Source organism: Cardiocondyla obscurior, linkage group LG05 (assembly GCF_019399895.1).
Source record: "Cardiocondyla obscurior isolate alpha-2009 linkage group LG05, Cobs3.1, whole genome shotgun sequence".
In the NCBI taxonomy this organism is placed as follows: Eukaryota; Metazoa; Arthropoda; class Insecta; order Hymenoptera; family Formicidae; genus Cardiocondyla; species Cardiocondyla obscurior.
The window spans coordinates 8,377,549-8,400,294 of NC_091868.1; the positions used below are offsets into that span (position 1 = coordinate 8,377,549).

General features: G+C 36.8%; 3 protein-coding genes across 5 annotated transcripts in view; 2 read left to right on the top strand and 1 right to left on the bottom strand.

Annotated features, from left to right (window-relative positions):
- The first annotated feature begins 3,829 nt into the window (after positions 1-3,829).
- LOC139102490 (calaxin-like) lies at positions 3,830-6,074 on the top strand. The gene is made up of 4 exons (XM_070656407.1): positions 3,830-4,218; positions 4,449-4,566; positions 4,704-4,957; positions 5,106-6,074. The coding sequence occupies exons 1-4, from the start codon at positions 3,902-3,904 to the stop codon at positions 5,326-5,328; spliced, it is 912 nt and encodes a 303-aa protein (XP_070512508.1). The 5' UTR covers positions 3,830-3,901; the 3' UTR covers positions 5,329-6,074.
- A 4,005-nt stretch (positions 6,075-10,079) lies between these two features.
- On the top strand, positions 10,080-11,114 carry LOC139102823 (basic-leucine zipper transcription factor A). Its single transcript, XM_070656967.1, has 2 exons — positions 10,080-10,606; positions 10,764-11,114. The coding sequence occupies exons 1-2, from the start codon at positions 10,394-10,396 to the stop codon at positions 11,112-11,114; spliced, it is 564 nt and encodes a 187-aa protein (XP_070513068.1). The 5' UTR covers positions 10,080-10,393.
- A 2,141-nt stretch (positions 11,115-13,255) lies between these two features.
- The window catches only part of Oatp74d (Organic anion transporting polypeptide 74D), a 96,447-nt gene continuing 86,956 nt past the window's right edge, over positions 13,256-22,746 (bottom strand). For all 3 annotated transcript variants that reach the window (XM_070656592.1, XM_070656591.1, XM_070656593.1), the window contains one exon: positions 13,256-22,585. In XM_070656592.1, the coding sequence (XP_070512693.1) occupies positions 22,416-22,585 (170 nt within the window). In that variant the 3' untranslated portion in view covers positions 13,256-22,415. The remainder of the gene's footprint in view (positions 22,586-22,746) is intronic.

Below are 22,746 nucleotides of genomic sequence, written 5' to 3' on the forward strand. Positions count from 1 at the left end.
TGAGCAGAAACAAAGACAGCAATAAACAAGAGAATCAACATACCGTAATATAATTTAACTAATATTAATTAATTATACGTATATTATCCGTTCGCGTAATTTTTACGTTTAGACTGAAAATCAACGTTGCATTTTAGATACAACTACTAAATCAGCTGAGCTCGTTTATCGCAGAGCTCGTCGAAGAGCAATCGAAGGTGAGAATTGTGCACACTTGGCTCGGCGACGAACTAAACTCAATTTCTTGCAGGCAATAAATAGCGATCTGTCGATGAAGATAAATGATATAAATAATATACAAGATTTAATTAATATAATAAAGGAGATTGATATCGTCTATCAAGATGGCGAAATTACTGGCGAGCACGTTCGAATTAGTAAGTTAATCGAAAATTCTACTCGAATTATAACTCGAATTAAAGATTAATATTAATATTGATAATTCAATAAAATTTAAACGACGCGGAAATTATTACATACGTGTTTTACACAAAATTGAAGAGACAATGAGTATCTTAAAATGAATTCCAGAACGGGCCGCTGAAGGATACAAAAGTGCCGCGTCTTTCGCAACGGAGGAACGGATGACTAACGTGCTAATTGATATTCAACACCAAGTGGTGCAAATTCGAAAACATTTAGACAAGTTGTGCAAGTAGGAAAGCCACAAAAACAAATATGAGAAATGCAGACGTCACCAACTAATTTATGACGAATCTTTAAATTTCAGAAAACACTATTCAACGTCGGCGGCCAATTTCGAAGTAAATCCCGGTGATGACATTTTCTCCGACCAGCCGAAGAATGATGCGGCTATGTAAATCAAACGCTATAAAAAAATACTTGACACGTATCAATATATTAAACGTCTGATGTAATTCGTGAGGACGGTAAATTTTAAGTGATTTAAAATACATAACACGTTGATTTTGTAATACGCTTGAAATCTTACAACGGTGCTTTAATTATCGGGTAGCGTTTCCGTATAATTGCGAATGTTATTACATTATATCTAGACGACGGTTAACGAGCTGATGAACAAACATGAACGATCGCAATAAAATTTTAAATAAAATAAATGTTGTTAATTTTATTTAAACTCTCTGATCCAGTCGAAATAATAATCTGTCGTATTAGGCACGAAATATTTATACACTTGTGATGTACGAATCTGTTGCTAGATATCGTGTTAAAACGTTTTTCAGCTACGCTATCTGATACGTTTGGTCGATAAAACTTAGTCGCCGCTGACAACGGGACCCTTGTCGCGACAAAGCACTTCTTTGTCATTAATTGGTAAGTTTTTTCCTGATTTCTTTGAACCTGCCGATTATATTAAACGCATATGACACAAGCAGCACGCGGTGAATTTCGTTTCAATAGTCTTCCACTAATATCTTTAATCATTGCATGATGAAGGAGATAAAAGCCACTGCCGAGGCTGCCACGCTTCCGAATGCAGCACATAGTGCACTTCGTCAATATAATTATCTTAATAATTATATTTCTTTTTCAATATTAACTTTTTAATTATTAATAAATTAAGTTAATGCTTATTTAAAAGTATTACCTTTCAACTCAACTAAGAATGTTAATCGTTAATATTTATATGTTAACAATATTTAAAATTCAGAAATAATGAAATAAAATAAAAATGCCTTGATGATATAATATTTTCTTAAATAAATTAAATTAAATTAAATTATTTTAAATCTTATATAATTTCATAAAAGCTGAAAAATCCATCATAGTGTTAATTATCAGCTGAATTGTTCCGATCAATATAGATTCGAGTACGGCTCGTATGCATGCTACGTCAATCACAAGTTAGAAATTAGAGAAGTTAAATTGAGATTCCGTAGGCACGGCGAACACGCGTGTCAATAATTATCGTTAGCACGATCTAATTTGAGGTGTTATCGTAGCTCGCATTTTATAACAGCTTCGACTTTCGTGAAATTGCATTCGTTCGTAAAATTACTTTATTAATTCGCGTAGAGTAAAAATAAATGGGAATCAAACGGAAATTTCGAGTCTATCGTAATTTTAAACAAAACAGTTTTAATATAAAAAGTGGAAATTCACGTAAAGTGCCAGAAAAAATGAGTAGCACCGATGGAAAAAAATTCTGCTCAATATTAATTTCGGTTTTTTTTTCTTTTTTCTTTTTTTTTTAATGCAATTTCGTGTTATGAATTGTTCTCTTGCGTTTGCGGGAGCAATTTTCGAGACACATTGTTAAGAGTGATTGCTCGAAGATAAGACATGCATTATTCAAGATAATAATTCTCTTAGGGAATCTTGTATTTCGCTTTATTGCAACTCGCATGAACGGATCTCACGTTTAAAAGTAATTGAATAGTTCAAAAGTGGTCGAATACGTTTTATTAAACCACTGGGGATTGCTTTATTTCTTCTTCTAGACAAATTATCCGAGTGGAAATTGATTCCAATCGCAACCTAATAATTAGCTAGCCAATTCGTAGTTCGTCTCGTGGCTTTCTAGCAAAATCGTTCGGCTGCGAGCCAGAAATGTTACACTCAAGACGTACTAGGTACGAGATAAATATTTCTAGCTGATAACGCCGACCACCGCGGTAATGTGAGTACGTGCGTGTGTTTACATCGGCCGGAATTTCTCGAGCTCTAAGTTCGCAAGGTGGAGGACGCGTGGACGGCGGGCGGCAAGAACCGGTTTGCCCGGCAAATTCGGCAGTCGAGCGACCGTTGCGTATGGTCAAGCTCACAACAGTAAAAAAGTACGCGACGAAAAAAGTTCAGATATCTATTTAGATACACGGTCCGCGCTGAACAGTTAAGAAATGTATTTAATCTGCGCGATCTAACCACTGGCTGCAAAATCGCTCGTGAAAACTTGGAAATCATGTTGCTTTTTAATTAAACGGAGATGCAAAATTGTGAGCTTCAGTAAAATAATTATACGCGAATAAAAAATGTGCTCGAATGTTTCCTCGATTTTACGCATCTTGCTCAGGCATACATTCACATCGTGCAAATCCTAAATAATGTGAAACTTGGCTTGTTTCAGACACAGTTATGTTTTCTGCCTAATGGGAAAAGTTTTCGCATTTTACCTTCGCAAAATGATTCCGTGACATGAACTTTTTAATGTTCAGCGTGCAACAAATGTATATTTATTTCTACGCCATTAAAAGTAGAGTACAAAACATCACGGGCTTTGCATTAGAAATTTCAAATTATTTTTCCATTCCGTGCAAAGGGCATTATCTTTCACCGTGCGTGTAGTTCAAATAATGCGCGCATAAAGATTCGATTTAAATTCATCGGAACTCGTGCCACGAAAACGCCGAAAGGGACGACGAACCAACGAACGTTGCAATAAAATTACGCAAATGTGTTCATAAATAATAATAGTTCGATCGCGCAAGAGAGAGGCAATCTTTTGACGAGCAACTATTGGCCGTTTACAGTTTTCGGCTGAAAAAAAAAAAAAAAAAAAAAGAGCCATCGCGTCCTCGCCCCGTGAATTATTTCTTATCGATCAATCGACTTGAATGCCTATTTCGGTCCGTAGTAACAGTTTCTGTGTGCCATACATTTTTTTTATCTACTTCTATTAAACAGATTTACATTTTTATTACAAAATGATTACCCCGATTTAAAATACAGACTCGTTCCGTTTGTTCATCTTCATCTATAATTCCCACTCAGAGCCCTTACTTTCGGATTAGCTTCTCTTCATTATGTCGCTTCGCATTTGTAATTCAACATCTCGATATTTAATTTTTTCTATATTTTAAATATTATATTTTTTGTGACGTTAACGCGGAGTCCTGTATGTCTTTATATACTATTCATCGATTTATTATTATACTACTTAAATTCCAATCAATTTGTACTTTTCAATCACTGAACAGAGATGTCTGAACGGCAAAGCGTCACGCCAACTGCGGGGTCGAAGCCGGGCGTCGGCGTCGGCGTCGGCGCCGACGCCGAGCGTCGAACAGGTATAAGCGTTCGTGCCGGCACGACGCTCATGAAGAGCGTTTCCATATTCCTGACGAGCGGTCGTAAGGCGTCGGCGAATTCCAAACGGCAGATCTCCGCCGCGTCCGGCAAGGACGAGTCCTCAAGAAGAAGACGTCGCAGAAGGATGCCGGAGGGCGGAGGCGTCAGGAATTCCGCGTATATCGTTAAAGTGATAGAATCCCTTAAAAAAAAGACGAGATTCTCCAGGCGAGTTTATAGGAAACGCACGTACGCGATAGTCGCGATCATTTTTCGAATTTTGCCATCATTCAATTATTATTATTCACGACAAATAAAAGACAAATATAATTTTAATATGCACGAACCGAGGGATAAAAAAAAAATTAGATAATTCGAAAGAATAATTTTCTTCACTGAGAATTAAAATTTATGATGGACGTTACCACAAGTTTAATCTTTTTTAATTCGCTCAGCAGGGTGGAACTGGATAATCTCTGTAAGCTGTATAAAAAATTAACTACCAATTCCAGTCAACAACAAGTTGGACGATCAATGTCTGCCGGTGGAAGGCCACAATCGAGGCCAGCTATCGAGGTAATTGTGCGGCACGCAACGAAAGTTGACTACCGGTATATATTTGTACCAAAAAAAAAAATATATTTATATATGTCGACCTATTTCGTTAATTATATTCAATTAACTGAAAATTATCTTAAATTTATACTGTCCAGAAAATCGACAGAGCTATTTTCCGAGAGCTCCTGCACAATACGTTTCACGTGATCACGGAGGATATCCTGGTGGAGCGTTTATTTTGCTGTTGGGATCGAGAGATCGAGGGTGCTATCAGACTCGAGCCGTGGATCATGGGACTCGATGTGTTCCTACGCGGCAGCCTGCGTGACAAAATTGCTTTCTGCTTCCACGTATACGATCTAAACAACGACGGCTACATCACGAAAGACGAGATCTTTCAATTGCTCAAGTAAAAATATTAAGATCTTATTAATTCCCATCGACGTGACTGCGTCCGCTTTACCTATAATCGCTATTTCCCGTAAAGTGATTTTTTCGAACTCGCTTCTTTTTTTAAATTAAATAAAAAACAAATTAAGTACACACCGATTCCGTAGAAACTGCCTGATGAAGCAGCCCGGTGAGGAAGATCCGGACGAAGGAGTGAAGGATCTATCGGAGCTGGCGCTGAAGAAACTCGATGTCGACCACGACGGAAAAATATCGTTTAGAGACTACGAGACGGCGGTCAAGAAGGAACCACTGCTACTGGAAGCCTTCGGGCAGTGTTTGCCCACCGAAGAAACTTGCGCGAGCTTCTTAGCGAGTCTTCAACCATGAAAACGGCACCGGTCCCGTTATAAATTATATTTCAAACGCGTTTCCGATAAGACATTTTTTTACGGCCGATCGATTAATAATCGTGTCGTTTCTTCCTTCGAGAAACCTCCTTATCGTTACTAATATCATTTATCAATAGGTGCAATTGCGATACGCGCCGCTATTCTAGAAATAGGTCAACCCGATTGAATATTTGTACGTGTGTAATTGAGCAGAAAATATACGAGTTGCCATAATGTGACATTGAAGTTTGATGTGGTGCGCAAATGAAAATGTGATACGTTAAGAGCCGTCATTAAAATCAGACAACGTCCAAAGTGTTGAATGTTAATTTACGATCATATTTAAAGCGGCTGCTTTCAGACCCGTCGAAGTAAATGGTAAAATGTGGCCGGGCAGTTTAGTTTTGTTCGTTGTTAACGCGTTGATTCCATTGGTAAAATAAAATATTTAAACCTTTTTTTCTGTTAATTTTACTGAAAGCTAATTTTAATATAATCGAGAAAAGAGCTCTGCTAAATTGAAAATAAAGCTAGTGTTTAATGCACGATGTAAAAAATTATACTAAAGTAATTGTAATTGAAACGGCAAAGGGCAAGAGACGACGATGTAGATTTTCTGAAATTTTTTAAAGGTAATATGCATCTTCCTCCTTTGTTCTTGCCATTTCTGATTTACACGCTTTATTTAATATTCAGATAAATAAAAAAAAAATATTTCTACAACAAATACTGTAATATTTTAATTAATTCTTTCTTCCTCTCAGGTACATTCTTTGCCTTCGAATATTGATTGGAATACCGCGCATAATGATTCAGATTCAATTGCCCAAAATGAAAGAACTTTAAAGCTTTTTTTACAATTGGCAACGAGCGCGGCAAATCGTTTATCGTACTTAAGGGAAGCCGATAAAAAATATGACTGCAACAGTCGCGACAATAATCCACCAATTTCAACAACCGAAGACGCCGTCGCGACGCAATCGCCGTCTCAAACCGACCTAGAGTGGCCTGATAAAAGTCAGGAAATCCAGAAAAAATTGTCTCCCGCTGATTTCGATATAAATCCGGATCGAAATCAGACCGCTCTTTACTCGCAATTGCAAAAGTTGTTCGACACATTTAATCTACGAAATACCGACGAAGAAAATACTATGCGTAAACAGAAGCTAGATAATGAAATTGGCTTAATTAAAAATATTACGAATACATCAAGTATAAATGAGTTAACCAGAACTGCGAATAAATTTTTTACAAAGCCGCGAGACCAGCAAGAATCAACGTCCGGTATAAGTCAACGATTATTCGGCCTAGATTTACCACAGGCGGTTCCAAAATTTATTAGTGACGTACGCGAGAACGTGAATCAGCATATTCCGTCTGAAATTACGCAGCACACGCGGGAGTTGTCGGATAAAATCGGCAATGTAAACCAAGGACTTTTAGAACCAGTTGTTAAAAATACCGCAATTATCCCGCGAGCCGCAAATAATTTCTCGGTGGCGAATCAGATTTTGTCGGACACGAAGAATATTATGGAGTCGATGATTCAAGTTTTACCGGAGGCTGCAAAGGGCGCGACGAGTTTATTGAATAAAATTATTCCGCAATCCCAAGACGTTATTAAGAATCCATTGAAAGTTGCTGAAGAAGGTCAGAAATATCTTGCACATTTAAATCATGTCCGACAGGAACATCTGGCAAGCAATGCGGAAGGTAATATTCGTAAAACAGCTGGTGCATTTGGAGGAAATGATCAAGAAGCGACAGACTTCCTAATAAACGTTGGTAATTTAACGAAAGATTCTTCTGCTCCGCTTCCAAGATTATTCTTGGACTTTAATAAAAATGAGCGCAACGACAGCGAGATTAGAACGGGCCACGATTACGATCGATTAACTTCAATTACGGAAGACTTATCTCAGGGAATTAAAGAAAGTGAATCGACGGGCGTTACGTTCGCGACGTCGGCGTCCCCTGATCAATTAGAGTCCAGCGCATTCACATTAATTGTCACTAGTACCGAACATCAAGCCAAGACTTTCGGCGATGCAGAAAATTCAGAGGATACAAGGGACAAATTAAAATCTAATCTAGAAGAAGCAACAAGACTCGGAGATAATTCATCTGCTGGTAACGGAATGAATCAATCGAGGGAAAATCATGAACGAGATTATATGCACGGGCAACTATCTGAAGCGAAATTGCAGGAGATTAGCGATCGACTAATTAACGCTCTTTGGCCGATTATACGGAAGAGAATAGACAATAATCGAAACTTGGCGAGTGATCGTTATAACGAGCAGTTAAATAAAGATTTTCCATCGAATATAGCGTCTAATTTTGGACGGGCAATTAACGGACAGGATTTAAATTACACAGTAAGTACAAAAGTTAAGCTGGATATAAAAGCGTGAATAAATGTACTCTAAGTACTGAGGTGTGTTTGTTGTACAATTAATTCTGCTATCTTTACAACCTCCGCGTAAAAATTAATTGGCCACGGATAATTAACCAGAACATATTTATCTTCGACTTTAATTAGTTCGATTTTATATGAGACCGCACTGACGAATCTTTTATCACGCGCAGCGATTCTTAAAGCACGATACTTAAAAATTGATTCACGTACACATGTCCATAAAAAAAATTCTGCTCATTAAAAGGAAAAATGGAATTGCTGTGAGTCAGGAATTTAACGTTAATAATTGATATTATTTAGTGATTTATAATAACTATTAATAATTATTTATAACAAGCAACTTTAAAAATATATTTTTTTTTTTCAGAAAAGCCACGGTGAAATTGAAGATGCAATTTAAAGGTTTCAAGAAAATCTAGATTATAATCGACGAAATGGAGTTATCAATGAAAGAAAATAATTAACACTGTCTTTGATTTTGTTAAATATCTATTGAGATATCTGTTCAGTGTCGCAGAATAAAAATTAATAAAAAAGAATAAGAAATATCTTCAGTTGTACAAAAAAAAAAGAGGAATAAAGACAATTGATCTACACAGAAACTATAAACCATCACTGTTAATCCACAAACCTCAGTTTCTAATAACTCGAATTCATGTTTCAAAAATTAATTGTTAATTTAAAGGTAGAGCTAATGTACGATTTTCTACATCACGGCACAAATCACGTATAATCGTGCAGGCAAAACGCGCAGAAAGAGCATAAAATAGCTGTTGCGCGATTTAAAAATATATTTCACGAAAGCCAAATTCAGACCTCTCGCCGGTGTTTCATCGATCGATCATCGCGTGCATTCGCAAACTGATTATCTGCAAGCGGATGATTCGAATTCATCACGCGAATGATTGCGGACTATCGTGTGAATTAAACGTTGCGAATCGCACGATCTTTAATTTTCGTATCGATATCGCCGCCCATCAACCGCGCGAGTGAATTTCATCAGAACCGGCCGGGTTATCGCATATAAAAGGTCGGTTTATTGTATACGCATTCGCCGTTCCGAGACGCACCGACCGAACAAATTACGCCCAGGATAATTACATTATGACAATTAAGTGCCTGCGAATATTGTGGGCCGTTCTAGCGGTGGCCGGCGCGAAAGTAAAAATAATCAAGTTAATAAATTAATAACGATAAATCCATTACAGTCATAAATTTCAAAAGAATTACTTCTAATTCATAATTAATACGTAAATCTTTTCAGATGCATCCCGAGGAACAATCTCCGTCAAAGGTGAGAAAAATAATTTTTTTTTATTAATAATAAAAGAAAAAAATCTTTTTTTTTTTTGATAGTACAACGGTAATAACCTTAGTGGTAATTTGCAGTCGGCAACGATTATCGAGAACAAGAACGTGAACGTTATAGTGAACGTGAATGCGCAGGAACTGGCTCAAGAGTTATGGAAGATAATAGAAAGTCGCTTGAACAACAAAACGAATAACGTTACCAATCCGCAGAGCATCATCAGCGATCTCGAGAAGGCAGTTGGGCCTATCGTATCACCTAGCAGAAGAAGTAACATAGCCCCGTCTGTCTTGCAAGTGGCAAACGAGCTTGATAAGATCACCCGGAAAGCACTCAACCTAAATGCACCGAATATGAATATGTTAGACGAAGAGATAATGACGAGAAACATCGTAGCTAACATGATGGCCTTTCTGAAAATGATTCTGTCAAAGAAGACTTAGGCCAATAAAAAATACACCCAGCGCGATGCCGCATCACTTTGCAACGACACCAGATCGAATAATAATGAAGAGGAAGACTTACGTCGACGTGGAGATCAAAATTCGCGAGAAAGATATTCTCAATGTGATTTATTAACTCGGCGTATCGACGTGCTTGTCGTTCAACAAAATAATTATACAATTAAATCGATTTTTATGTAATTATTAATATCGTCCCCGTTCCGATAAATCAGAATACGTTGCTTATCTGGAAAAATCGCTTCGCGACGTAATTGTTTGAAAAGAAATTAAGAAAAAGGAACGATAATAAAGTGATAAATAGAATTTTGATTATTGAATTATTTACGGCCGATTAAAAGCGACACGTAATGTCCCTACCGTATTATTTATGCCTTTCGATTTTGAAAGCTTTTAACGCAATTTCATAGTGTCACATATGTCATCGCTTTATAGCGTTGCATTTGACAATTGGTATCGTAAAGAATAAATTGAATTCAGCGCACCCGCTAACGATAACACCTCGTGTAATCACGTGTTAATAAGACCAACAATTTTTTATTACGCTCAATGCAAATTCGCAAACGAATTCAATTTTAAAGTGACCGTGAGCTGTTTCTATATGAATACACGGCACGGGCGATCGGTCCAGAAGTTAGAACGAAAACTCGAGCACTGACCGATCTATGTATTCCACGATGATTTCGCGCCAAATACTCTGCTGTCTGGTGAGCGAACCACGGATTCAGATTTTTTTTTTTCTTTAATACATATTTCTATTTCCCCCTTTCCTTACATTTTTTTTCCTTCTAAATACATTTTAAAAAATTAATTGTTTATAAATTATCTTGTGCATAATTTAACGTTTCCCTATTATTTTCGTGAGTTCTTGGCTATGCTGTCAAGATATGCTGACTCAAGGAAATCTTTCTACTTGGACCCTATTTTATTGTCTCTACAACGCCTCGAACGTTTGTTTATCCATCAAATTGAACAAAGTACGCTGAACTGTCTGATAGCCGAGAATTTGTATAATCAACTTGCCGAACATCAGATGTCCAGCAACGAAAGCATCGAGGTATTAAAAGTACATAGAGAGTTTCTATGTTAAGTCTCATTTTTGACTAAATTAAATTTTTAATAATACACATTTCAAGAATAATTATTTTCGTTTGTCTGTTCATCGATAAAATTACTTCTAACGACCGTCTTATAATTTTTCTTTTTTTTTACTATTAATTTATTTAGAAAATCAACAATTTTAGATTTTTATTTTATTGCAGGCAAAGCCGATCGACGCAAGTCCTTTAATGCTTGGAAGACCATTGGATCTTTATCATCACGCTCCACAATTCTTACTACCGAAAGATCCGAATAGTCGAAGAAGCCAAAGAAAGAGTCCCAAACTTAACGAGAGCGCAAATACTAACGCTAATACCAACTCCAATATTAATGAGAACTCAAACGTGAATTTTAACCGGCATCACAGACGTTCCTTTGACGGTGGTGACTCAAACAGCGCCCGTAATAAAAACGTGAACAGCAACATTAATTTTAATAGCAACTCAAACAAGAACAGAGATATATTCGACTTCAGCGACGAAGATGAAGATTAATTCAATTAAGTTAATATTTTTAAAAAAGAAACAAGATCGCGAGGGCATGTATAAAAATTGCATCGCTTGATTATAATTTTTCTAAAACTATCTGTTGCGAAAATAAAATATTTGAATTAAATTGTTCGTTTAGTTAAGCTTTCGAATTAAGTTGTGTAAAATTGTACTACAATTGTTACATGGATTAAAATTAATTAATCTATTAACAGAGCTTTCTCCACGGAATTAATTGCCGTTCAATTTTTTATTAATTAGTAAAAGAAACCATGCGCGTGGTTAAAAAAAAAATCCTAATTTGCGCGCGTTATTACATTCGGAGATTAGATAATTATAATAATTGTTTTATTAAATATAATTGAGTGATTTATGGTCAAAGGCGTGTTGCCAGTTTACTTACATTGGTGTCTTCATCGGTTAGGTTGGGGTAGGCGGTTTTCCATACGTCCGTCTTTCCGTCCGTCCTTCCTTCCCTCCTTCCCTCCTTCCTTCTTTCCGTGGCAGCATTCTGGATCATCCCGACGTGTTGCAGCACTTCACATCACTTAACACTGTATTACACTGCTCTGCTTTTTTTTTATAAACACTATCACTGGTCGCTAACACTATCACACGAGAGACGAACGACCGAAAGAACGACGTCGCGGATTATCGCGGCGATTTTATACGATTTAAATTAAGAAGCGCGACGAACGATTATTTGTTGCTTGATTTTGCTCTCCCGGTACTCGTAGCGTTGCTCGTTCTCGCCGGGTCTTCACACAAATCGTTCCCGATCACGAAACAGGAAACTGGTTACGTTTGATTCTTCTCCTTTCTTCTCAAGTCTTGCCGGCAGAATGAACGATGTCGACACAACTTGCGCCAGGCGGCGAACGCCACGGGCCGCGATGTTAAATGTTTCCGCGCACTTTAGATCCCTCAAGTTCTTCAAAAATCACTTATCCGTAACGAGATGAGTCTTGGCCGCGACGAAGAAGACAGGCGATCTTCTCCCACTGCGGATCTTCTCCCACTCCGACGATAACAGTGACCGGAACCCGCCGAAGAATATTTTAATGGAAGCCCGGATCGAAAATGCCCGACGCAAAGTAATACACGTCGGATGACGACGCTCCGTGGGCGCTGCATCCGCTTCGTAATCTTGTCATTTCGGAACGATGGCGATCGCCGGATCCCGCTGAACGTCGCTGAAAAAGATGGCGAGTGAAGCGCGTCGGAAGTGCCGGTCCCGCGACGTCCTTCACGCTGATGCTTCGCGCGCAGCGCCCACTGCCTTAACCTTGTCGCTTCGAAGCGCTTTTTCGAGGCACGAATTGAAGCGCAAAATAATGAATAAAATGACATAGGAGCACAGAAAAGTAATCGTTCGTGACCGAGTCGACGACGTCGACACTTGTTCGCATGCGAGACTTTCTATCCGCGGTCGAAAATGCGCGTAATTGCGGAGCGGTTTCCAACACGTCCTCGCGCCCGAAGCTCCGCAATTAGACTGAAGTGACCGTTAGAGATTTCGGCCCTTGGAGGGAAAGAGAGAACCGAGTAAAAAGAGTGAGACAGTCGATAGAGTCGATCGTCAATTTATCGCTGTCCTTCTCGCACCGAGTTCTTCGGAAACGCCGAGCAAGTCTGTTTACGTTTTTTTTATGCGCTGGCCGAGCTCGAGGCGTCCCACTCCAAAATAAAAGATCGTCGTGCTCGATGCCCGATATTTTTATGCTATTCAGAGTACTCGACAGATTATTTCGAGCTCCGAAATTGTCGTCGTTTTAAAACACTTGCTCGAGCAAGCTTGAAAAATAATCTAATGATCCGAATACTTCAAATAAAAAGATGAATACAATCTTCTTATTATTATAATAAAATAATAAAAAAAAGAATTATAAAATTAATATAAAGTTCAACATTTTCTAAATATATATACTTATTAGACTTTCAGAAACTCCTTGGTCGGCGAATCTTTTTTTTATAATGCGTTTTAATTCTTTGTAAAATAAGACATCATAATATATAAGTTATTTACCAAAATGAAAAAGATTAAAGGATTGACTAAAAAAGATTGGCCTTTCACAGCCTCTATATGTAATCATGGCACTTGCCGTTTATTAAAAACAAATTCAATAGTAATCATATAATTACAAACAATAATAATGACATTATAATTATAAAATATGCTCGGTCTAGCATTTTTTATAACGCGCTTGTAGAATCAGTCTTAACCCTCGGATTACCAAACCATGCTAGCAAAGTGTAATATTATTTCCTCCACGTCCGCTGTCCTTTTTAATGCGCCGCCCTCAATCCCTCCCGATTTTTCTAGTTCAGAAAAATAAATATATTTCAAGGTACCGTCCCTTCACATCCCTCCCACACCTGAGAAAATTTAAATCGATCGATAATCCGAGGGCTAATTAAACTATGAGACGTGCTATAGAGGTATGTTACAGTGATGCAGGGGTTTCATTTACGCAATCGAAAAATTGACTCTTACATCCTCAAAAATAAAAACACCGGCGAAACGACGTACCCGGCGCTTCCACTTTCGAGGACTTTCATTTCGGTTCTCGTTGCCCAGCGCGCTTCAAGGTTCCCGCACTTAGATTTACATATGTATGTACACGCACGCGCATCTGTATATATATATTCATTATATATATTTATTCATTTATTTATTTATAATATATAATTATTTATTCGTTAGGCGCACTCCACAGAAACGAGCTGGCCCTTTTGCGAGTTTCGATTAAAAAATAAATTGATCCGCGTTCGTTTCGCCGGAGTGCTGAGATCTGTTGAGGGTGTCGAGCAATAGTCTCTCGTCCTTTGCGATGTAAAAACTACCGTAGTTGGATAAAGCGCTGCCCGGCGATTCCTAGTGTATATAAGCCATTGGGAGACCCCGAGCTCCAACTTCGTAGAGACACATGCGTTATAGATCTTTCTATTTTGTCCATTTTATTATTTTTATTGCATCTTCTCTTGGTCTTGCAAGATTCGGCGCATCATATCGTTTATCGTAGAAGAGCGTAACTTCTTTGCTTAACCCTCTGATGAACTATCAAGATACTGGGATTTCTTTTTCTTTCTTTCTCTCTTCTTTTTCTTTTTTTTTATATTATTATTTATGGTGCACAGTGTAATAATTAGGAAACGAAGAACGATTTTGGGGAATCAATGTCTCTAAATAAGAATATAAAATGAGATTCATTCAGCAAAATTATTTTGGCCGTCAAGAAGCATCAGAGGGTCAACAGTTTGTACATTACTCTATGCTATACACTACTAATCATTTAGCAACTCATGAAAATTTACAACAACCTAAAGTTACAATTAAATAAATAGACAAAAATAAAATGCGCAAGAAGCTCGTAAAGTTGTGCAAGTCGTCGAAAGTTACACAAGTTATACTATTGCAATCTTTTTACAGGTACTGTAGATATTGCAAAGTGCAATATGAAAGGAATAACTCTCGGTTTGTACATCCTATGGAAATTCGAATAACGTCGAGAAGAGTGCAATTTTATTTACCTCGTACTTTTGTAAAAATGCCCATTTACAGTATTTCGAACGAATATTCCGCGGCGGACGCGAACATAAAACTTCACCGCGCGATAGACAAGCGCTTAGCTTTTGTCGTTGTCATTTTGAAAAGCAGTACCTTATCCAACCGTAGAAACTAGATAACGAAGAGAATAGACGTGTATCTGGATCTTTAGGCACTTAAATGTCGGAAGTTACTGGGAACCTTGAGTTCGCGGGTCGACGATCTGGCATTTTCTATTTACAGCCTTAATCGAGGACGTAATACGACGTCCCGACGAAGGGTCGAGTTGCATTCAAATAAACATGGTATTCGTACAATTTGCACGTCGGTTTGAGACGTCAGGTGAAATGCGAAGAGCTTCACAATCAAAGAGGATTTTGCCACGAGATTACGGTTACAGTCACAGTTCGAAAGCTTTTGCTACTGGCCTGTTAAAAAAAAAAAAAAAAGTGTTCACAACTTAAAAAGTAATTGTCTGCCGAGGGTTAACAGCAGCCCCGTGCACGCCACCCCTAGCAGATTTTACTGTTCAAATTTCTCGCATTCGACTTTCGGTACATGTGAGTTTCCTCTGCTATAATAACGGATAGAGAAAACAAACGGTTCGCCAACACAATCGGAGATAAAATTCGTTCTTTCCGGTTTCGTACAGACCGGATACGTAGAGTTATTCTTGCCACACTTATACACAATTGTAGTATATACGCTCTATACCAAAATACACTTACGCTCTTGATGAGTAATCGTGTGTACGTGTGTTTCTTTCTTTTCTTTTTTTTTTCATTTTTTTTTTCCTTATATAATATGTATATATAAAATATTATGTATAAAAATCAAAGCCGCAATTATTACAATCATAATTCGCTATTACGTATAATAGAGTTCTAAAAGTTAGCCGTAATAATTAATAATTAACCGTAATCACTTATTACAATAAACTTCAAATCTAATCGACAGTTTACAATAGTGATAATAATATCAATATAATAGTTATAATAAAATAATAGTAATTATGAATACGTAAAGTGTAATTACAATATTGTCTAAAAAAATGGCAATTTATATTTCGCACTCACCGATTTCTCGCGATACGCGTTCGTACATATGCGTCGATGTCGAGGGCGAGAGGTTCACGAGCGCATGTCGCGTAATTAAAGACTAGCAATTATAATTCCCCCACGAAGGATTCTACGTTGATTAATTATGTGAAACTGGGGTAGATCGCCGACGTCGTGCGACCAAGGGCTACGGATTTAAAGACACCCTTCTCGATAAGTTTTCACTCGCCTTCGCATGCACACACGTTCATTCACTTGCTCACTTATTCGTTAAAATAGTACGGAAGTTATTTGAAGAGTTCCCGATGTAAAATACAAAACGATATTTCGAGCTCCCTTTATTTTTAATCGCACAGATTGATTAATTTAAAGACTTATCAAAAATGAACGATGCGATGAAATAAATCTTATTCTTGTACGAAAAGATTTAAATTTTTTATGCAAGTGTCATTTATAATTACGTTTCGAAAGCTCTTCAAATTACTCTCGCATTACAGTATATTCTGTGTATTCACCAATAAACAACTTTTTATTCAGCATATAGACTACCCGGCTGAAAAATATTATGCGAAGTTATAATTAAAGCAAATTCGTAAAATCGCGACGAAAATTGTATACAGAGTCTGAAATGCATTTTGTGGATGTAAAAAGTAACAGCAGAAAGACGTATTCTTTTTTTTGTCTTGTAATACTTGAGATAAAATTCTTATATTATGTTCTTAAAGTTAAAGAAGAACAAGTTTTGTCGGGCAGTGTAAGTGGGCAGTTTCGGAGTGCATCCTTAAATCGACCTGTAATATACTTTTAAATTTGTCGGCAGTTTTCAGTTTCAGAACAGTCTTTACGTTTCGAAAGCTGTCGCGATTTTACGTTGCTTAATTATACGGCGGCGATTGGCAAATAACTCGCGGTCCGAAGGTACCAGCTATTAATCGCTAATCACGTTGATCAGTAACAGAAATTCGTTTGCGCTATTGAGTACAAACGAAGGCCAAGTAAATAGGAAATAATCGCGAATTACTTGCCACCGGTTTGATCAGAATCGGCGAAAAAAGAAACTGAAGATCGAGATTCGTAAGTCTCGAATTATTTTGGCAATTATTGTACTTGTCTATATATACAAGTTATTATACGCACTACGTCACGGAACACCGAAGTACAAGCACATAAATGTTACAAGAGAATATATAAATCGTATCCGTCGTAAAGATAAATATAATTAATAAAATGCAGAGAAAAAAAAAATACATATATATATAAATATATAAAAACGGCGTGTAAATCAAGTGTACTTAATTAATATCACAATTTTTATCAAGATCTTAAAAAAATTTGTGGTTACTAATTATTTATAATATTACAAAATTTTGAAAAAGTGGAAATAAAATGTTCGTAAAGTATTCACGCGCTTGTCCTTCGGTTCTCCAGGATTCCATTAAAGAGAATCGTTATAATGAGCAGACCGTTATCGCACTCCGGCGAACGGTATCGAAATCGTTATCGGAGGTGAAAATTTAATGGACAGAAGGGGAGGGAAATCGCATTAACATTACGTTTTGTACACGCAGCTGATCACCATTGATTCCGGCGTAGATTGTACACGATTCTGCAAATCTACGTGATTTGAAAAATATTCGTTCGGCCGATCGAACGGCCATGAATTACGATTTCTACACGATTTCTATACGATATAAGTATACGTATATAGATATAACAGTAATCACTTAAATTACACGAATTATTAATTAGTGCGATCTCTTTTTTTCTCTCAAGAGCTTGATTTTGATCATCGAAGAGCTTCTATACGAGCATTACAGAGTGTCTTAATTCGCAAATACACCCCGAGACTCGAGGACACCTACAACGTTTAACGTACATCCATTTCGTATTCGAATTTGCATTACATTTCGGATTACAGTCGGACATGATCCCCGTACGTCGTCGTGCCGTGCTGCGTCGCGTTCGCTTAAAATATAGATTATTAATTTTTCCGCTGATACAAAAATACGATTCTTGGTCGGCAGCACCGCACGAAAGTAGCGCGACATACGCGGGCACATTTATGTACAATTCTTCACGTACTCGGCAAATAATTATTCTGTACATTAGATATCCAGTTTGCATACCCGTGGTATCAATCGTGAATAACCAATATCATTTAACAGCGACAGCTAAAGAAATATAAAATGTAATACATTGTTAATTTTAAGAGACACGAGCGCTTAGCTTTAAACACCTATACCCTATTCGACTATGCATGCATAATTTGCCATGCAAATGTCGCGAAATAATATTGGCTATTCGTACAAGACGCTTGTTTTAATTCGCATTCGTCGTCGCTCGTTAATAGTAGTAAAGCAATTTCACTGGTTGCTCATGTACCGGTCGGTGAACAAGAGTATACGTAGTATCTTTGCGCTATGAAACAGAAACTGGCTGATTTGATGATAAATGCACATTAACGCATTCGCAATTGCCTTGAGCATAAAATTTCGAACGAAATGTCAGTTTTCTCCCGTAATAATCAGGATTATAGCAAATAGAAATTGATATATGTAGATCAATAAATATCTTTTATAAAATAACATTATGCATTATATTACATGTTGATTTTCATCATTCTTACGTCAGATCGCATCCGACACTCCGGTTCTCGAGGGGAGAGGGCGGGGCGATTAAGGGGTAAAGGGATCAATGGAGAAATGCATTCATAACTGTCCCAAAAAACATAAAATTCTCCAAAAATATATTTCCCATTTTTCGTGCTAAATCGCACGTTTATGCGAAATAACCCTTAAATACAAATCCCCAGTCGTGCAAATAAAACATTAAATTTAGAAAGACTATATGTAAAAACGTGTGAAGCTTATACGTACAGACGGAAAGAACAGTAAATTAACTCTCAAAAGGTGAAACAAGTAATCTATATACCGACGTAATTATAAAATTATTCTTGTATTTAAGGATTAATAAACATCGACGAGAGAGAAAGCCGACTGTACGAAAGAGAGAATAAAATCGCCAATTTATCTAATTTTATATATTTTTTTATTTTTTTTTTTTTATTTATATTTTATCTACTATTTAAATTGGCGATTGCATTAAATTAGCTAAAATTTAAATAAAAATTTAATATTAAATTTAATATTGAGAAATTATCTCATATAGTAGCTCTTTTTATTTTGAAATGTGGCCCAATATTTAAACAATTCTCTCTTTATTCCATATTATCTGAATACTGTTCAAGTAACAGTTATTTAATGTTACTGAAAAAAAAAATAAAGCTTTTTCATAAAAATAAAATTTTAAATAATTTGAATTGAATGATTTTCACATTATTCCATTGCTGGATTAATGTTTTAAATGTAAACTTTTTTTTTCTTTTTTATATACTAACTGTAAATATAATAGTATTCAGACAGATAATCAGATATCGATGAGCGTGTTTCATGCGTGTAAAGTGTGTCATATTAAAATACAACTTTTTAAAATAATTATTTACTTTTTTCATATATGTTTCGCGTTTTCCGCATGTGCTACTTTAGCATAACAGCACGGTAATCATAATAACGATGATAATGATGATAATAATAATTAATGTTACTTTTGTTTCACCCTACTTCCGTTATCGTCAAATCATCTAAAAATATTATGTGTATCATATGTATTTTCGCTTTCGATCTCGTCGACCTCTCTTATTCTCCTCCTCTCTAGTTACTCTTTTCACTGGAGACTCCGCCAGTCATGGTATTTATTACAAGTATCTACATGTAATGCCTACGTATATTTATTATAATAGTACTTTATGCGCAAGTGTAACACACGGACGGTAGTGCCTAGAGGTCAACCGAGATCCAAGAAAAATTTCGACCGTTATATTGACAATTGTATTTGTGTATGTATACGTGTATGTTTTATCGATTCTTAAAACCGGGGTAAATAAATGCAGTTTATGTACACCTCGATTTACGATATTAAGCTATCCTCAATAATAACTAGATTTCAAAAATTAAAATCAGATAATTTAATGCAAGCGGAGTCTATTTATTTCCGCATTAAGTAATAATTTATTTTTTTCCCATAATATTTATGTAAAAAAAAAATTAAAGAACATATACTATAGATAATTTTTAAAGATATTTCTGTGAACAAGTTAAAGACTTGTTAGTATTCTTCAAGAATTTATTAATAGCATAAATCGAGAGAAAATGTATAAAGGAACGAGGATATTTTAGACCGCATAAAACGAACGTTTTTGTACTTCAAGAATGCAACATTCTTGCATACATAAAAATATATCGCTAATTTGTGGAGCATACTTGAATTTCACTCGTACGTCGCGAATTATTGTTAAAACAGTCATCGGTATCGAAGTTAATAGTTTATCCTTCGATGCAATAATTAATTTTTTATCATCTTCCAATCACGAATCAAATTATCGACAATGATTCTGTTTTAATAATAACAAGATGTACAATACATTAAGAGGTAGTCGTTTGCTGCGTTAATCCTTAGCATGTTGCATTATATATTATATTATTACTTATTATCTCATTATTTTTATACTTCTGATTTGAACGTTCAAAGCATTATGCTTATACTTGATATTCTTTATCGATTTTAATCGTTCTTCGACAAATAGTATTTAAGAAACGCTGAGAACATAGATTTAAAAAAAGTGTAAATTACAAAATTAAATTGTACACGTTTAAAGTAACGATTAATAAATTACTGATTACTAAACACTTCACAGTCAAGAGTTATTCAATTTCGAGCAAGATAGAAAAAAAATACATACTTATTTTTTCGAAATTTACGCGTTGTAGTTTAAATCTGTATCGGTCAGCGCCTTACTTCTGTAATACTTCGCGGATAATTTCTCCCTCCACGAAGCACCCGTGTGAATACCCGACGCATCAGTCAACACGGTGATTCTTTTAAAAACATCAATAGGGAGAACACACGCAAGGATTAAAGCAGAGGTACACGCGAGCATACTCGAAGCGCATACGTTCGTTTGTGAGCGGTCGAGGACCGACTGACCAGAATCGACGATTTAAGCTGTACATTACGTACCTATGTACGCCAAGTATACACTTTTTACACGTATATAATTATATAGCCTTTGCCTGCTCTTTACGCATTCCAACCGTGAAGAAGAAGCCTCCCTATCGCAACGATTGATCGAATGGAATGATCGGCGAGTTTTCCTTCGTCTCTTTTACCCTTTCACGTGTTTTCGGAGGTAATCATACGTCTGAAACACGTAACGCACCATGCAACGCACGATTGAATAACATATTATTTTCAAAAAGAAAATACAGGGCATATCAAGTTCGTTTATTTGTTCGAATTTGTCGACTTCAATGTCTGGCGAGAGATCAGCAACTTCTTTAATTGGATTTCTAATATAATATCTCTATTAATAAATTTATAATAAATTACATTGCTAAAAATTTTGCTGTTGTCAAAGTTAAATAATTAAATAAAATAAAAAATTAATTTATTAAAAAACGTTCCAGTCTTTAATTTGATAAATATCTATATTACGTCTGAAGTATATGCACAATCGTTTATACTTGATTTCGTTTTTCTTTTCTCATTCAGACAATAAAATTTACCTTTTAATTATAATTATTAAAATTTCACGATATTGCATTTCAATTAAAAGATTCTCTTACTTTCTTATCGTTAGGATTTTGAAATGTTTGATGCCACAAACTAAATATCAACTCCTAAGCTAATTTCTTTAGCTTTGATTATAATCTCTAGGTATAATAAAATTTGTATTCGATCGTTTTTAAATTAAAAAAGAAACCTACATTTATAACCTACGTAAATGCCCCGCGTTTCCTTTTGCGTCACGGTAAAACGAATGTTACCGTTAGAGAGTTAGATAACGCTTGCACGCGCGCGAGCGCGGCGGGAACGCCGTCATATACTAATCAACGCCGGTGCAAAGTACGAGGCAATCCCTCACTGTCTGTCCATGCGAACCGCATTCACTGCCACCCGCGAGGCCGCTCGTGTGCTTTGATTCGATTCGATTCCCCGGATCTGTCGGTGCGGCGGACCGCGTGCTCGCCGCAAGCACCGTCATTTCGTAGGCACGGAAGTTACTTTTATTGCGTGTACTTACTGACAAGCCTCCCTGAGAGAGAAACCTTACTAACTTCTCCAAGGCGCATTCGAGAGACTTATATTACGATGCGATGCTCAAACGAAGTATGCCCGTCTTTAATTTCCACTCTTTCTTCCGTGTCTTCGTTCTTTTCTATCGCATGTTAATTGCTTTTTCTTCTATCTTTTAAACTTAATTTCTCTTCCACTTTGTCATATAACTGAGGCTTAGCCCTCCGAGTCATCGAATCAAAATCGTTCGAGTCGTCCTTCAACTTCAGTCTTCCTGTAATTCATGCCAAGTCTCCTTCTTTTATGCTCGGATGCTGTCGAGGGACAAGAGGGACTAAACTTCCTGCCCATCAGAACGGAACTCTTTCGAGGAAAGTTCCGTTTGGATGCGTGTAATCGCCGGCAAGTCAATCGTTTCGCCGTCTCTTGGAAGCACGACGAGTTGTACTGGCACCATTCGTGAAGGACGATGCCCCTACGTATCCTACGACACTGCGTTGCATCCTTAGACGACGACGATGATAATGTCGCCGTCGCGGCCCTTCACCGCAAAAGAGTAATACGAAACCTTCACAAATAGTCGTTCTCGACCGCTTGAGCGTCCTGCGACTTTAACGTCGCCATTTCCTCCGCAGTACCTGTCTCGCCCTCCTGTTCCTCCACGAAGCTTATGCTCCCGGCCTTGTACCAGACGACTATATCTACCACGAAGGCCAGCAAGAGAATACCGCCTGTCGTACCTACAAAAAAAACATTGAATCGATATGTTGCATAATCTGTGTCAACATGCGATCCGGCATGTAACATTATAAATTTTATTGTCCATAAACGTACATTCTGCCTTTTCGTAACCTCTCTCCTCACTTGATCTATTGCCTCAATTTTATATATTTTAAATTTA

Excerpts from the sequence above, each read along its gene's own strand:
- LOC139102490 (XM_070656407.1), top strand. The coding sequence starts at position 3,902 with ATGTCTGAACGGCAAAGCGTCACGCCAACTGCGGGGTCGAAGCCGGGC. Across the intron at positions 4,219-4,448 it reads AAAAAGACGAGATTCTCCAG|GGTGGAACTGGATAATCTCT; the intron begins GCGAGTTTATAG and ends TTCGCTCAGCAG. Across the intron at positions 4,958-5,105 it reads GAGATCTTTCAATTGCTCAA|AAACTGCCTGATGAAGCAGC; the intron begins GTAAAAATATTA and ends CCGATTCCGTAG.
- LOC139102823 (XM_070656967.1), top strand. The coding sequence starts at position 10,394 with ATGCTGTCAAGATATGCTGACTCAAGGAAATCTTTCTACTTGGACCCT. Across the intron at positions 10,607-10,763 it reads TACATAGAGAGTTTCTATGT|ATTTTTATTTTATTGCAGGC; the intron begins TAAGTCTCATTT and ends CAACAATTTTAG.